The following is a 16,062-nucleotide window of genomic DNA, read 5'->3' on the forward strand; positions in this document are numbered from 1 at the left end:
TCGTTTGAAAACTTGGTCCAACATTTTGGGATCCCCAGACCTCAGTTTTATAGGTATTTACAATTGCGCCACCTGCTTTGTACTATTTTTGGGAGTAGCACACACCCCCCTGAGGAGGCAAATGCTTTGGGAGAGGTGATTGCGGCTTTTGGAAAATGTCATGAGGCATCAGTGTATTACTCCCTGTTAATTCAGAGTATGGGGGATGGAGCTTTAACTTCTATTAAGAAATTATGGGAGAGAGATTTGAATTTGGTATTGGAGGATGGAGTGTGGACTAAGATTCTGAAAAATGTCAAGTCTGCATCTAGAGATGCAAGGGTTCGCCTTATGCAATTTAAGATTTTACAAAGATTTTATTAGACCCCCTCTAGATTATACAGGCTTGGTCTTAAAGACACACCCACATGCTGGCGATGCCAATCAGAAGTTGGAGACATAGCTCATGTTTTTTGGGGATGCCTTAAGATCCAAGATTTTTGGTTAAAGATTCAGAATTATTTGCGTGACATTCTGGACACTCAAATTTTACTTTGCCCCAGACTTTGCATTATGGGCAATGGGGAAGTTATAAATTCGGGTGACAAATATATAAATAATTGGGTTCTGACTAGCGTGATGATCGGTAGACAAATTATTTTAAGGGGATGGAAGTCAGACGGAGCGCTACCATTTCCAGAGTGGTGTGCGGAGATGGGGAGGGTGGCGGCTTATGAGAAGATGATAGATGGAAGGCTGGGGCGGGAGGACTTATATTTTTAGGAAGTGGGGTAGGTATTTGGCAGTTTTGGAGGACTCTAGGGGAAGGGATGAGGAGGGAGATGTTTAGTTTAATTATATATATTTATTATATATACTTTTTTATTTTTTATTTTATTGTTTGTGTGTGTGTATTATTTTATGTGACCACAGGGGTGTTCTTTGGGGTAGGGTGGGGTTGGTGTTTGGGGAGGGATGTTAATGAGTGTTAAAAGTTAAATGTTGATTCGGTGTGTATATGTTGTGTTTTTCTCTGTTGTGCTTTCTTTTTGAATCAATAAAAAATTTTAATTAAAAAACCAGGGACAGTTCTAGTATAAGTGGCCAAAGGCTAGCCCAAAAGGCTGGAAACTGTGAAAAAGTTACCTTTTTACCCATGAAAAGAAATTATGCTGATGATATCCTCTCCTGAGAGTTTCCACCTGAAGATAATGCCTCTGGTAAAGCAAGTTAAGGTATGCACATGCTCTTCTTAATCCAACATAACACTTTTTGCTCAAATTTAAGTTCCCTTGTAGGCTTTTCTTGCACTTATTTCTTTGTCATCACACCACAAGAAATTATCACATTCGCAGGCATCTTTGAATTTAGTTAGTGTTCCAATTTTGGCTAAATTTCTAAAACATTTATTTTTTCCCTATAAATTGCACAGTATCCATTATTTTCATGCACAGTCAGTCAAATGTCAGCAATACACTCACTGAGCAGTATACTATGGCTTGGAACACTATGGTCCTAATAAAGTGCCCGGCATGTTCTTCTGCTGTTGTAGCTCATCCACCTCAAAGTGTGACGTCTTGTGCATTCTGAGATCCTGTTCTGCTCACTACAATTGTACAGAGTTATCTGAGTTACCATAGCCTTTCTGTTAGCTCAAACCAGTCTGGCCATTCTCCATTGACCTCTCTCATCAACAAGGCATTTCTATCCACTGAACTGCCGCTTACTGGATATTTTTTTGTTTTTGGCACCATTCTGAGAAAACTCTAACTGAGTAGACTGTTGTGCATGAAAACCCCAGGAGATCAGCAGTTACAGAAATTTTCAAACCAGCCCGTCTGGCACCAACAATCATGCCACGGTTGAAATCACTGAGATAACATTTTTTTTCCCCATTCTGATGGTTGATGTGAACATTAACTGAAGCTCCTGACCTGCATCTTTTTTATGCATTGCACTGCTGCCACACAATTGGCTGATTAGATAATCACATGAATAAGTAGGTGTACAGGTGTTGCTAATAAAGTGCTAAGTGAGTGTATCTCTGTATTTGTCATACACTATTTTTGTTAGTACTAAGTAAAAAATTTTATCATAACTTGCCTACATAAACTAGACTTTATTGCTTTTGGGGAGTGTGTCTGCTAACTTTTTGAACCAAGCGAAATACATATCTTAACATGAATTTTCAACACTGTCACATGAAAACATGAAAAAAATACAGGGGTCTAATCCAAAAAGAAATTCCACTTTTACAAGTTTCAGTGTTGAAGCTGCAACTGTCTAAATTATCAACATGCCAAGGTATCTTTCTTTGAGATAGTCAGTCAGACTCAGAGTACAATTACAGTCCTAAGCAACAATATTATAAGAGACAATCTTTACATTATTCTATATTAAATATTTAATGTTTTTAGCTTAATAAATAAAATAATTTAATACATATTTAATATCACTATTTCATATTAAAATTAAATTAAAAGCACTGTATTAAATTAATTTGTATTTATTTATTTATTGTTATTTATTTATTTGATTTTTACTTTGTTACATTTTTTTTAAATATGTTTGTATCTGTTTTACCATTTTAAAATATTTTTGTTTAATTGCGGTGTTTTATATATTATTAGTGATATAATGTTCTTTAAATTTATACAATGTAATAATGTATATTTATTTTATGTTAATTGATCATTTAAATAGATAGTAACATGTATTTATTTGTGCTTGTTTGTTTGTTCATTTTAGTTAATTTTAAATATAAACTTAAATGACCTCTAAAGACTGTCTGTTTTGATTGCCCAGTGTACCAAGGTGGGGTAGTGATAAACAACATCAAGGACAGAGGGGGGCGGTCTAGCACAGGTTTTCTGAAAGCAGTACGCCGTGCGCGCTGCTCTGGCGGTAGGGACAGCACAACATCAATCTTTATCCCGTATCTGCTGGTGTGGACCAATAGCACAGCTTCACAGTCCTCAGCATCACCAACCAAAGGAGAAATACGGTATCCCCAGACTACTGAAGCGCCTACAGAGACCTCTGATAAGGCGTGAAGATTTTTTGCTTTGATTAAAGGCTTTTATTTGATTGGAATTTAGGCTATCGGACAATCTTTATTTTAAGTCCATTCCTCGGTTTGGATGATCTTGCATCTCCTTGACGCGCAGTTTTTCAAGGATTAACCAAGACAGCCATTACTGCGGCTCTTGATTTTTGAAAGCATCGTGGAGGAGAGCAGATTCCTGTGAGTAAGCCGCAATTCATCGATGCTTCTGTTTTCAAAGCTGATATGTTGTAGCCAGTTTGGTTGACTGTTGGTCATTATTTTTGAAGTATTACATTATTCTGAGGGGAATTGTAGGCTGGTTTGGTTTCCATTTATTTTGGTGGTCTTTCTTTCTTTCTTTATTTCTTTCTTTCTTTCTATTCGTCTTCTCCTCAGGTATTCTAATTTTGTTGATGCGCAGATGATTTCAGTGTTATCTTTTTGCTCATGTAAACATCGCAGTGAAGAGCGCACATTTTCAGAACCTTGGACAGTAGCCGATGTTTTTCAGCCACGCGCAATGCATTTAGGGGAAAAACGAAGGTTTCTCGTCTTTTTGTGATTTTTAAAAACATCTACTGTCATGCACGACATCTTAAAATGCCTAATTTATTCCAACTTTACGAACGATGTAATCTGAATTTACAAGAGAGCAGTAAACATTGAACTCTGCAGTCATGGCGTTGTCTTTATTTATGTTCATTGGCTGGTTTGAGTGACTGCGTAAAATTGTCTATTGTAGCCTAAATAGTGGGATGTTAAATAGCTCTACATGTTAACAAATCATTTGTTTATCTTTTAGGCAATTGTACAGCTGAAGACGAAGAATTCGCATAGTATGTGTATGTCAAGGAATAATGAATTCATGCCTTAAGTCTGAATCAACAACCTTTATGAGGCCTATTTTTAAAAGACCGCATAGTGCTTTAAGGGTTGTCAAATGGCCTGTTTTCCACCTAAAGAAAAGATTTAAATTAAAAACAGTAAAGAGCTAAAGAGATAGGCTACAATTTTAAACTCATATGAGCAGAATAAATTGCATATACCAATAATAATTTAATTTCTATAGTTCATCTATATAACCACTATAGCTATCTATGGAAATAATTTTGGCCTAAGCTAATTATTCTGACAACAAAATCAGATCATTCATTTTCGAAACATCTTAGATTGAATAAATAATTTTTTGATCATTCTAATGCAAAAAGCAGGCCTAACTGCAAAGCCAACATGTTGTTATTAGGACACTACTAAAACCATTTGTATACACTGTAAAAAGTGATAACCTGCAATTGTTAGGTAAATAGATATTTCTGTTTGATCTAACCCCTAAAATTAGTTTTGTTGTTGTAACCTAATGTATTCAGGTTGATTCAGTGATGTTAAATAATATTTTTGACTTGAAGTAAACCAGATGTTACTACATGAAGCATATAATTTTAGGTTAATATCAAAAGAATCCAAAGAAGGCCTAATATTTTGAACAATACTACATGCACAGTGTATTCTGAAGTATATAATACTATCAGATCAAATGTCTTTGAAGCTAAGTTGCTATGTAAAGAAATGGAAGTTTGGTCACTCTCTCTCTCTGTGGTTGTATAGTGTTTAACATTACAGGGAGATATGCTGTATGATTACATATCAAGAATGTGATATATGTTTGTCCTTTTACAGGGTTTGCAGTGAAAGTTCCCTCATCCATCCTGACATCATTCTTCTTTAAATAGAGCACCAACCTAAATTTGGATGTGTAACACAAATTAAACAAGTCTCAGGAAGCAGTGGGGCAAGTCCTCAGCTCCAGTACTTGGCACCTTCTTTAGCTGACTGCTAACCTTTGAGGTTCTGACCGTCCACCTCTGGCACCATGGGAACCGTGCTTTCACTGTCTCCCAGCTACCGGAAGGCTGCCCTGTTTGAGGACGGCCCAGCGACTGTGGGCCACTATACTGCAGTTCAGAACAGCAAGAACGCCAAAGACAAGAACTTAAAACGGCACCCGCTCATCAGCGTTTTGCCATGGAAACGAATAGTGGCTGTCTCGGCCAAGAAAAAGGGTTCTAAGAAGGTGCAGCCTAATACCAACTACCAGAACAATGTATCTCACCTCAACAATGAGAACCTCAAGAAGTCGCAGTCTTGTGCAAATCTCGCCTCATTTACCCAGGACCAGTCAAGTCCATCAAACCAAGGCTCTAAAAATTCCAACAATACAGCTTTGTCTGTCAAGAAGGCACCACTCTCCAACTCCAACGTGGTCCCTGGAACCCCCAAGAGGGTGATTGTTCAAGCCTCCACCAGTGAGCTGCTGCGTTGTCTTGGGGAGTTCCTGTGCCGAAGATGCTATCGGCTCAAGCATCTCTCCCCCACTGACCCGGTCCTATGGCTTCGAAGTGTGGATCGTTCTCTACTGCTCCAGGGCTGGCAGGACCAGGGCTTCATCACACCAGCCAATGTAGTTTTCGTCTACATGCTCTGCCGCGACGTGGTCTCCTCTGAGGTGGCCACAGAGCATGAGCTACAAGCCGTGCTCCTCACCTGCCTCTACCTGTCTTACTCTTATATGGGCAATGAAATCTCATACCCTCTCAAGCCATTCCTTGTGGAGACCTCCAAAGAGACTTTCTGGGACCGTTGCCTGTCTGTAATCAACTTGATGAGTGCCAAGATGCTGCAGATCAACTCGGATCCTCACTATTTTACCCAAGTCTTTGCGGACCTCAAGAATGAAAGCCAGAAGGAAGAAGAGAGGAGTCGTCTGCTCATTGGCCTGGACCGGTGAGGAGTTCTTGAGAAGTCTTTGGTGGCACTCTTGTCTGGCACTTTTAAAATAGTTCTTAAAGGAATATTCCGGGTTCAATACAAGTCAAGCTCAATAGACAGCATTTATAGCATAATGTTGATTACCACAAAAATGTATTTCAACCTGTCCCTCCTTTTCTTTAAAAAAAAGCACAAATCTGGGTTACAGTGAGGCATTTACAATGGAAGTGAATGGGGCCAATCAGTAAATGTTAAAATACCACAAAAAGAAAAAAATATTTTGTGTGGTAAACAGCATTATGCCATAAATACTATCAATTGAGCTTAACTTGTATTTAAACCAGAATAATACTTTAAATGAGTGGAATGACTAATGGGCTTATGTTTAGAGTTTAGATTGTGCTCTCTTTTCAGAGATTGCGGTCTATGTCTTTTAAATTTACATTAAAATCATTAAATGGTATATGAAGTCTTGGTAATGCTTCATTAAGTAGTTATAAGTCGTATGTTTGGCTTAATATTCAAATATTTCAGCAGTGAGGTTTTCATTACCTTTAGCGATTTGGGACATTTTGCACCTGAATAATAAAAAATGCCAGACTGGAGTGGACCCAAGAGCTCTAACGTAGTGAATATTTAAGGCCCTGATGAGAAAGGCTTCAAAAGAGGCAACAAGATAAAAAATAAGAACACAAACAGCTATGAATGTGGAGCTGAAGAACCACTGACTTCTGGACATGTGCACTTTGTGTCAAGAACTTCACCAGATTGACTCACCACTGTCAATATAAATGGAAGTTGATCCATCGTCAACAGATGGACTCAAATACATTGCTGTTGCAAAGTCTGCAATGAAGTGAAAGATTAGCGTGTTTATGTCTGCAGAAATATAACATAGGCCACAAACAAGGAAAATAGGATAAAATGACTTTGAGAATGTGCCAGCATTGCACAGTGGTTGTTGATATACAGTAAATAGTGATGGGAGAGGTTGTCGGCAAATTTATAAGAAAGGCCTACTTTATTTTTATCCATACAGAGTTGAACAAATCTCTTGTGGTTTACATCTCTGAAGCGTTACAGATTGTTTTACTGTTGCAATATTTTCTTTAATAACTGTATTCATGTGAATGCAAACACAATCTGAAAGGTGTGAAATACTTTGAAATTGTAAGGCCAACTGCATATGTGTTTAGGGAATGAAACAAGAAAAAAAGTACAAATAGTTTATTTAGCTATGCCTGCTTCAATTAGCCATTGTTTTGTCATTTTGTTTTCATCTATTACTCAGACTAGTTTTAACGAGGGGCTGTGTACAGAAAAGCCGGTTGTAAATGTATCAAAAACAGTGCCATAACTTTGATGAAAATCATGTAGGTCTAAAAATACACACCAAAGTCAAGCAGACTTTGGAATGGTCGGATTGTTATTAATAATGAGTCTGTATTGCAATCCTAATTTATTGTTATTTATTACTTATTTTCACACATTTCTCACTTGCAATTTGAGATTTTAGTAATGTGTTAAAAAAAAGGATAATGCTGTTACATTCAAGTAATGCATTTATGTTGGTGGCTACCTTTTGGTGGGAATGAAGATTGTGGTAGATGCAAATTTGCATTCAAATGAATTATTTAAGGCGACAACATCTAAGAGCTTAGTTTCAAACCATTTGTAAATCTGAGAAACACCAGAGGTGATTCATCATAGTGACAGATGATCGGTTTCAATCTAAGTTAAATACATGAAACCAATTTCTCTGTGAAGTACTGTTGGGATGTTCTGCATATCAGCACAGCAAAAACCAATCATAAGTGATTACTCCTTGAAAACACAAGCCAAACACTGAAGATAACAAGCTCCCTGGCATTAAACTGAATGAGATGTGGTCTATTTCTGAAGAAAAGCACTATTAGAAAATGAAAGCCATGTGGATCATCGGGGCATGAGTTTTCAAATACTTGTCAATGCCGCTGTTAGCAGCTTTAAAGGAACAGTTTATCCAAAAATGAAAATTCTGTCATATATGACAACATTATTTCATACAATGAATGCTGATAAAAACCAGGATTGTGATCACCATTGACTTTCAGTAGATGGAAACAAGAAGCTTGGACATACTAGATAAATTATTTTGTGTTCAATGTAAGAAAGTTATACTGGTTTGGGTTGCACTAAATTTTACAGTATGTATTCCAGTATACTTACAGTGCAAGAAAGTACTGAGTAATATTAGGTAACTACATGTGCTTAATATGGGTTAAGGTTAGGGTTAGGTTTAGGGTTAGTACCTAGTAATTACTATAGTTGTTGTAATTATATAGTGCATAAATGTAGAACAGTACTGTAAAATAAAGTGCTACCCTGGTTTGGATCGACATAATGAGTGAGTAAATGATGAAAGAATTTCTATTTTGGGGTAAATTATTCCATTAAGACTGTAGGACATTTGCAGCTACATTCGTGACATGGTCATGGGGGACTGCATTATCTATTTGCCCACTTTAAAACATCTCAGTAGTGCTAAATTGTGCATGCTTTCTTTCAGTAGTGATGTGTCTCAATTTTCTTTAAAGAGTAAAAAAAAAAAAAAAAAAAAAAAAAAAAGAATGTGACAGTCATTTACACACATTATTGTCTCTGTTAACTCATGCAAAAGCCTGTTCTTCTCATGTTACAAAAGATGTCCCTGAGCAGTGAGATGGATCTATGTGCTGTATGACTACTTGCCCTGCTGCATTGCTTTATGTGACAAACGGTGTATATTAACGAGAAGATGGTTGAGGAAGCAAACAATTCGCTCAGTAACGTGCAAGGAGAGGTTTAGACACGAATACTGAGTACAGCAATGGGGCCATGCACTTTTATGTGAGATATTGTGTGAGTTTGAGGTGGCGGGGCTAAAGCAGGTGACTGTTATCACTTGCCCCAGCCCACAACAATGTGCCATTTTTTCACTTGCATCACAGAGTAGTTCTTTGAAAAAAGTCAAACATTTCAAAAAGACAAGCAAAAGATTAAAACTCCTGTCAAACTCTCTGTATCTTGTTGTGTAGTTTCTTTGTAGAACTGAAGAGACAGTGTTACAACAAGGCTGCATGGGTGTGTGAGCGTGTGAGTTTATTTGTATATTGACGAATGTGTTGTAAGTTAATTTTCTAGGAACAGAGCATGGCCATGCTTATTAGAGGGCAGTACTCTATAGTATCAGGCTTGAGTTTGACAGGCGGGTGGGAAGGGGTTTACTGATCGGTTACCATTTTGTTCTTTTAAAAAAGACAAAAATCTGTTGCTTTAATTGAACTTTTTCATTTTGTTTCTGCTTATTTTTATTTATTTTTGTACTGTGATGAGAAATAAAATGCACTGATCATTAAAGATATACACAACAGTGTGGTTGTTTTAGGAAAGTATAGTTATTTGCAGAGATTTTGCAGCTGATAACACCAAAACAACACTAATTCTGGTGTAGCTCTTTTCAAACTGTAATGAGTCTTATATTGACACAAAGGTATTATATAACTGCAGCTTAGCAACATGAAAACTGGAGGTTTACCAACAAAATGTCCTTTTCTCAATGATGTGGTCTCACACATAGAATAATGGTAGCTTCCTAAACAGTAAAATTACCTCTATCAATATACATAACGGATACCACTGTTTGTCTGGTATAGCATTTAAAGCAATGCCTCTACCAGTATTTTTTTTTTTTTTTTTTTTTAAGCAGATTCATAAGGCAATACAATCAAAAATAATGTTGACTAAAGTTTCAGCCTTCCAAAAAACAGATTGGAGCATAGATTCAGGGTACATTCAATGTTTTAAAGGGATAATTCACCCAAAAATGAACATTTTGTCATCTTTTACCTCATGTTTTTCTAAATCTGTATGATTTTAGTCACCATTCACAGTCATTGCATCTTTTTTTTAGATACAATGAGCATGAAGGGTAACTGAGGCTAACATTCTTCCTTTCTGTGTTCCACGGAAGAAAGTAAGGCATATGGGTTTGGAACAACATAAGGGTAAGTAAATGATGACGACTTTTCATTTTTAGGTGAACTTTCCCTTTAATGTGTTCTGTAGTTTAATCCAGAAGCTCACGGTAAAGGAGTAAGAATCACTCATATTGTTGCTAAATTTCCATTATGAAATTGAGAACCAACATTAAAGTACCCAAAAATGAAAATTCTCTCATCATTTACTCACCCTCATGCCATCCCAGACGTGTATGACTTTCTTTCTTCTGCAGAACACAAATGAAGATTTTTAGAAGAATATTTCAGCTCTGTAGGTCCTTACAATGCAAGCGAATGGTGACCAGACCTTTCAAGCTCCAAAAATCCCATAAAGGCAGCATAATGATTCCAGTGTTTAAATCTATGTCTTCAGAAGTAATATGATAGGTGTGGGTGAGAAACAGATCAATATTTAGGTCCTTTTTGTTTTGTTTTTTTAACTACACTTTGAAAGTGGAGATTTATAGTAAAATAAAATAAAATAAAATAAATAACTAAAAAAATGTATCTGTTTCTCACCAAAAGTGATTGCATGGCTTCAGAAGACACATATTAAACCACTGAACCATAGTATGGATTACTTTTATGCTGCGTTTTTTCTTTATTTTTGGAGCTTGAAAGGTCTGGTCACCATTTACTTGCATTGTATGGACCTACAGAACTGATATATACCTCAAAAAAACTTGTTTGTGTTCAGCACAAGAAAGAAAGTTATACACATCATGAGGGTGAGTAAATGATGAGAATTTTCATTTTTGGGAGAACTATCCCTTTAAAATGCCTATTTGTGAATGTGAAGACTATATGTGAAGATTGTGCAATACAGGAAAAATACAGTCAGTGTGTGAACCACGCGACCCAATGGACAAGCAGCAGATTTTCTGTGGCCACTCTTCAGACAGGTTGAAATGTCATTAACAGATTCCCAGGGGCAAACAGCTGCTCTCACTGGATTTAAAGCCATTTTACCTTGTGGGTCAAATCATTAAATAAATGACAATATATTCGTGTGAATAAGCAAAAGTAACAGAGCAGACACTTCAAGGACAAGTTTATTTCAGGAGCAGATATTTGGTGCAGCCTGTATTTGATTAACAAAATGGTAAATCAGTAATAAGTCTGCAATATAGTATAATATTTCTGCAAAATGAAAGTATTTTGATATCTGAACATGAATAAAAAAAATGCACAAATTACAGAATAATTTTTGCATTAATATAGATATGAAAAAGCTGTTTTCAACAACCACACTGTATAAACAGGATTCCTTTTTTGATTTGGTCCAAGCATGGGTAGCATCTTTTAAAAACATAATTTTAAAATAATATATTACCTAAATAGAAGTACAAAAGTAGGCACATTGATTGATCAGATTAAATCTCAAGGATGCTAATATTAACCAAGATGAACATGTATAACTAAACAAATTTGAACAAACAACATTAAACATGTTTTTAAGGAATTAAATTATTTAGCACTTAAATTGCACCAGTAGGGTTGATGACAAGAACAAAAAGATGAATATACAAGATAACTATTACTAACAAAACAGATCGCTCTACCCACAGAAAGAGTTGTAAAATAGTATTTTAAACAGTATAACTGAAAATCAAACAAGTCTTATTTTTTAAGGCAACAGAGAGCATTCACATATTGTCAATATGCCTCTATTGAGAGACAAAACAAATAACAGGTATGCCTAACCATTGGCAATGAAAGACACTGTGTTAGATTCAAGAAAAGCCTGATATAACAGTAATTAAAAGTGCATTTGTTGTATTTAAAACTTCACCTTTCTGGCAAAGAGTTCTAAGAGATCCGTGAGCAGTTCCTGAACCGTGAGGAATCTGTTACTTGGGTGTCTGTTGTCTGTGGGTAGGGTGTCTGACTTTATCTTCCAAATAGCACTGGGGACACTGTGTGTTTCTGTTGACACACTTTACTGAAACAGGCTTATAGTCAAGAGGAAGCGTACTGGGACAGAGAGGAAGAAGACAAGAGAGTGTAATGTGAGAGACAGAGAGAGAGAGAGAGAGAGAGAGAGAGAGAGAGAGAGAGAGAGAGAGAGAGAGAGAGAGAGAGAGAGAGTGAGGGAAGATGGGCAAGAGGGGAAGCTGGTATTGGCTTTGTAAATGGACATAATTATTCCTTCCTATGTAAAATGATTTAGAGGAGAGGACCTGTTTATTTCATAATTGTCTAGTTTATCTAAACATTTTTTTTACATGAGAAGCAAAATTGTGTAAGCTACTAAGACCTGTTTTCAGATAATATATCTTGATTTAAAAAATAATAATTTCTTGGTCCATTGGCAATCATTTTTTTCTTATTTTGAGCATAAACTCCACTATATTTGGTTTGAATTATGCTTAAAACTAGTAAAACAAATTTGCAAATTGGGTAAGAAAAATAACCTTAGTTCAATATATACAGTATTTTCTAAAAGCAAGTCTTAATATCTTACACAACATTGCTTCACAAGTACATTTATCACGTTTTAAAGATATATGGAATACTGCAAAACAAACAGATATACTGAGTAGAAACATGATTTTTTTTTTTTTTTTTGCAGTGCAAAGCATACAAATGGATGGTTGTGGAAAATTGTAATAGAAATCAGGCATGCATAAGCATTCACATTTAACCTGAGGCTATTTCAAAACCACATTGACTGTGCTGATTGCAGGCATTGCTTATCACTTGCTAAAAATGATAGTCCGATTGGCCTGGATCATAAGTTGTGGGACACAGCTTGCTATCCGATCCATTATTCCCCATTTAAATCACATCACATGCCGTGGTACATCACAGCAAGGACAGATGCTATGCCGATGGAAGCTTAACTATGTTTTTGGCCACAAGGAACGATCCTAATTAACTGATAAAAAAAAAAAGATCATACTTCCTTAGCTACCAGTCACGGACATTACAACGAAACAATGATCAAAAAAGAATATTTATGAAACTGCATGCTTAGGAATGAATATCAGTTTGGCACTTTGTCTGTCAGTACTGGAAGCTTTAAACTAAGGCAGACGTTGATTTTGTTAATATGAATAAATACTGCTCTTTCTTTCATTCTCGCTCTCATATTTGAACACACACTCACACACATACAATGGTTTTAAGAAGTATTTGGACACTTAAGCCACATTTTAAACTGTTTGAATTTAATGGCATTAGATACAAAATATCAAAACAAGTGGAATCTGCAATCAAATAATACTAGAGATTTTCTTAGAAAAGACTTCATTTCTGAGCCATATTTGCAATGACTTTCAACAGACTGATGTCAAAGTGATTTTTAGTGGATGTATGAAGTTTTACTCAGGGTCACGCAGGTGCTTGCAGAGTAACCATAGGGGTAGTTCATCACATTAACTGTGGACTTTTTCCACTAATGTTTGACAACCAGAGAGGTTCCAAATACTTTGGGTCTTCATTTTGCAGAGTAGGTCTCTGGTTTTAGCATTTCAAACCTAAAAAAGTAGTTTTGCATGGAAGTTTTGCTTGAAAAATAAATGCCACTTGCTTAGACATTCATGCATTTTTAAGTGTTACTTAAGTGTCCAAATACTTTTTGGGGCCACTGTACTGTAGAGGCAAAGTTTACAAATATTACAGCTGGCTAGTTTTTTTGTTAAACAAAGCATTGCATATTGAAAAGCCATTTGACAAGTGAAAACGGACCATAACGGAACAACTGGTTGCCTGTTCTCTTCAAATATTATCACTAGTGGTTTAGAGGATTTTCCTTTTCTTATGTTTTTTTGGTGACAAAAACATATTTTTGTCCTTTATGGCTCATATAAATAATGGCGACCACCTTTGGGCTATTTTGAGTTCAGTCTTTGTAAACATAAGAGTGTCTCTTTTGTCTATTTTACAGCTTCATCATTACAGAAATTATTAAATGCTAAAATGATCCTCCTTGATTATTTTGCGACAGACCAAAGAATCAGCCAGGGCGACTGGACGACTTCACCTGGTGTGTTCTCCGAGAGGGCGTATGTTTCTCATGGGACCACTATTATTATATAAAATGGCAATAGAAAATAACATAGCCTGACGCAATCATCACCTCCTTTATGCTGCCTCTACTCCAAGATAAAGAAATATGTGAATAAATGACAGTTCTCGCCTACCTACGTTATATGTAGTGTATACAGTACATTATGTAAGCTACAATCCAATATTCTCTACGACAGTTTCTGTGTTCAATATTTACCTAGCTATAGATTACCAGAAATATGCAGAAAAATAATAGTTTAAATTACGAGAAAGTTTAACGCTCCTCTCTGAGCAGTTAATGAGTTTAAAGATATGATCAACATATCCCTCTCAACCAGCTCTGATAAACAAAATTCAGCAGCAACTCCAAAACTGCATATAATCTGTGCGAGACATCGGGACATAAGCAAAGCTACTCTTTATCCCACATAAACCACTAATCAAAAACCAACATATTCCCTTTAAAGAAAAACCCTTCAGTATTTAAAAACATAAGTTCGATATTTTTAAAGCCCTGCGTCTCCTGTTCCACATAAATATTACATTTATGATTACCTTTCATTTGGTTGTAATGTTTAATAAATACATGGATCCGGGCCTGGAAAATATTCTTTGAGGATGTATATCCTTACCTCCTCCTTGTCATCTTGTATATAATCTGAGCCGGAGTTTGGAATTTATTATATTACTACCAGAAAAATCAAACATCCTTCTTGCCTGCCTCCATGCAAATTTGGTATGGCTTCATTTCTGAGGTTCAACTCAAAAGTTTTGACTAGTATAAAGCAGGTGATATCCTACAGTTAAGAGGGGCTGCTTGAACCTCTAGTTGCCTGGCACTGAGAGAATATATCCTGATCTGTTTTTGGTGAAGTCTGGCTGTGATTGGTTGATCTTGGTTTCCACGATGACAGCACACTTCCTCCCATTCATACTGCATTGAATGGGGCTGACAATGTTCACCTGTAGCTTCCTCTTCTCACTAGAAAGAGAGAGAGAGAGAGATGTCATTGAACATTTCATTTAATTTATAATTTCTGTCCCCAAAGAAATGTTCCATATGCTTTATTTTGGTCCACAGAGGATCAGCTTTTAGCTCTGTGTTCTTGTCACATCTGGTTGGTTGTTTCTGGGTGGATGGGAGTTTTACACCACACTCTCAATGAAGGTGATCAATGAAGCAATAGAGTACTTAGCTGAGTGAGAACGGCTATGTTTTCAGAGGGGGGAGAAAGGGAAAGTAAAAGTTGTAAAACTATCACACGCACTCTACAGTTAGCTCTGCAATCAGAACAGGAATTGTGTATTTAACAGAAGCAGTTCACATTGCAGTCAGTAGATCAAACCCCTAAAAGCCTGGCTTCAACCAGTCAACCTTTTAGCACCATATACAGAATATGTCCTCTTATTTCATCCGAAAGCTGTTTCAATACCGTCAAGCTATTTTTAACATGAAATGGAACGTAATACCCCTTTATAAAGAAACCTTTAAAAGTGTCTCCACAAAACAAAGGAGAAACATTACAGAGCAATGCAAAAAAAATAAAAATAAATAAATAATTATATATATATATATATATATATATATATATATATATATATATATATATATATATATATATATTTTTTTTTTTATTTTTTTTTTTTTCATCTTGTAAATCACAGCAAAAAAATTTTTTAATTGTTTTTTTTTTAATTAGAAAAATAAACTTAATTCAATATTTGTTTTGGAAAACATGTCTTATTATCTTAAGAAATTTAAATGTATCTCATGTTAATCTATCTTGTTTTTTTTTTTTTTTGGATATTTAGATATTTTTACTGGAGAACAAGACAAAATACTGATTTTTTTTGTTGTTGTTTTTTGTTTTTTTGCTGGAAATGTTTTGTGTGTATTTTTATGGCAGAACCATAACAACTCAGCTATCTCCTAAATTGGGAGTCTGATTCAGAAGAGTGACCTTCACAAGGCAGCCTTTGGTAGGAAATCCTACAGATGATAAACTCACCATTATAAAGTCGCCAGCCCACAGACACAACAGCTCTGTTTCCATAAGTTACTGTACCAGCAGGCTGCTGCGGCAGACGTTTCTATGGCAACCCAATGAACCCCATCATGTGGTAGGGCTGCTCTAGCAAGCCAACAGACGGTCTGAACCAGCATCAATCATTTTACCTCTAAATGAAGCCCAGTTACATGTCTGGAAGACTGTGGATTTAGACACCAAAACCAGCCACATG

General features: G+C 36.0%; 2 protein-coding genes across 2 annotated transcripts in view; one reads left to right on the forward strand and one right to left on the reverse strand.

The window, feature by feature from the left end:
• The first annotated feature begins 2,939 nt into the window (after positions 1-2,939).
• On the forward strand, positions 2,940-8,401 carry LOC127422937 (cyclin-dependent kinase 5 activator 1-like). Its single transcript, XM_051666805.1, has 2 exons — positions 2,940-3,223; positions 4,703-8,401. Exon 2 carries the CDS (start codon positions 4,896-4,898, stop codon positions 5,808-5,810), a length of 915 nt encoding a protein of 304 aa, XP_051522765.1. The 5' UTR covers positions 2,940-3,223; positions 4,703-4,895; the 3' UTR covers positions 5,811-8,401.
• A 2,443-nt stretch (positions 8,402-10,844) lies between these two features.
• Positions 10,845-16,062, reverse strand: part of LOC127422931 (unconventional myosin-Id) — a 108,701-nt gene continuing 103,483 nt past the window's right edge. Inside the window, exon 22 of the mRNA XM_051666793.1 lies at positions 10,845-14,803. Coding sequence (XP_051522753.1) covers positions 14,647-14,803 — 157 coding nt within the window. The 3' untranslated portion in view covers positions 10,845-14,646. The remainder of the gene's footprint in view (positions 14,804-16,062) is intronic.

This window comes from Myxocyprinus asiaticus, chromosome 32, assembly GCF_019703515.2.
Source record: "Myxocyprinus asiaticus isolate MX2 ecotype Aquarium Trade chromosome 32, UBuf_Myxa_2, whole genome shotgun sequence".
Classification (NCBI taxonomy): domain Eukaryota; kingdom Metazoa; phylum Chordata; class Actinopteri; order Cypriniformes; family Catostomidae; genus Myxocyprinus; species Myxocyprinus asiaticus.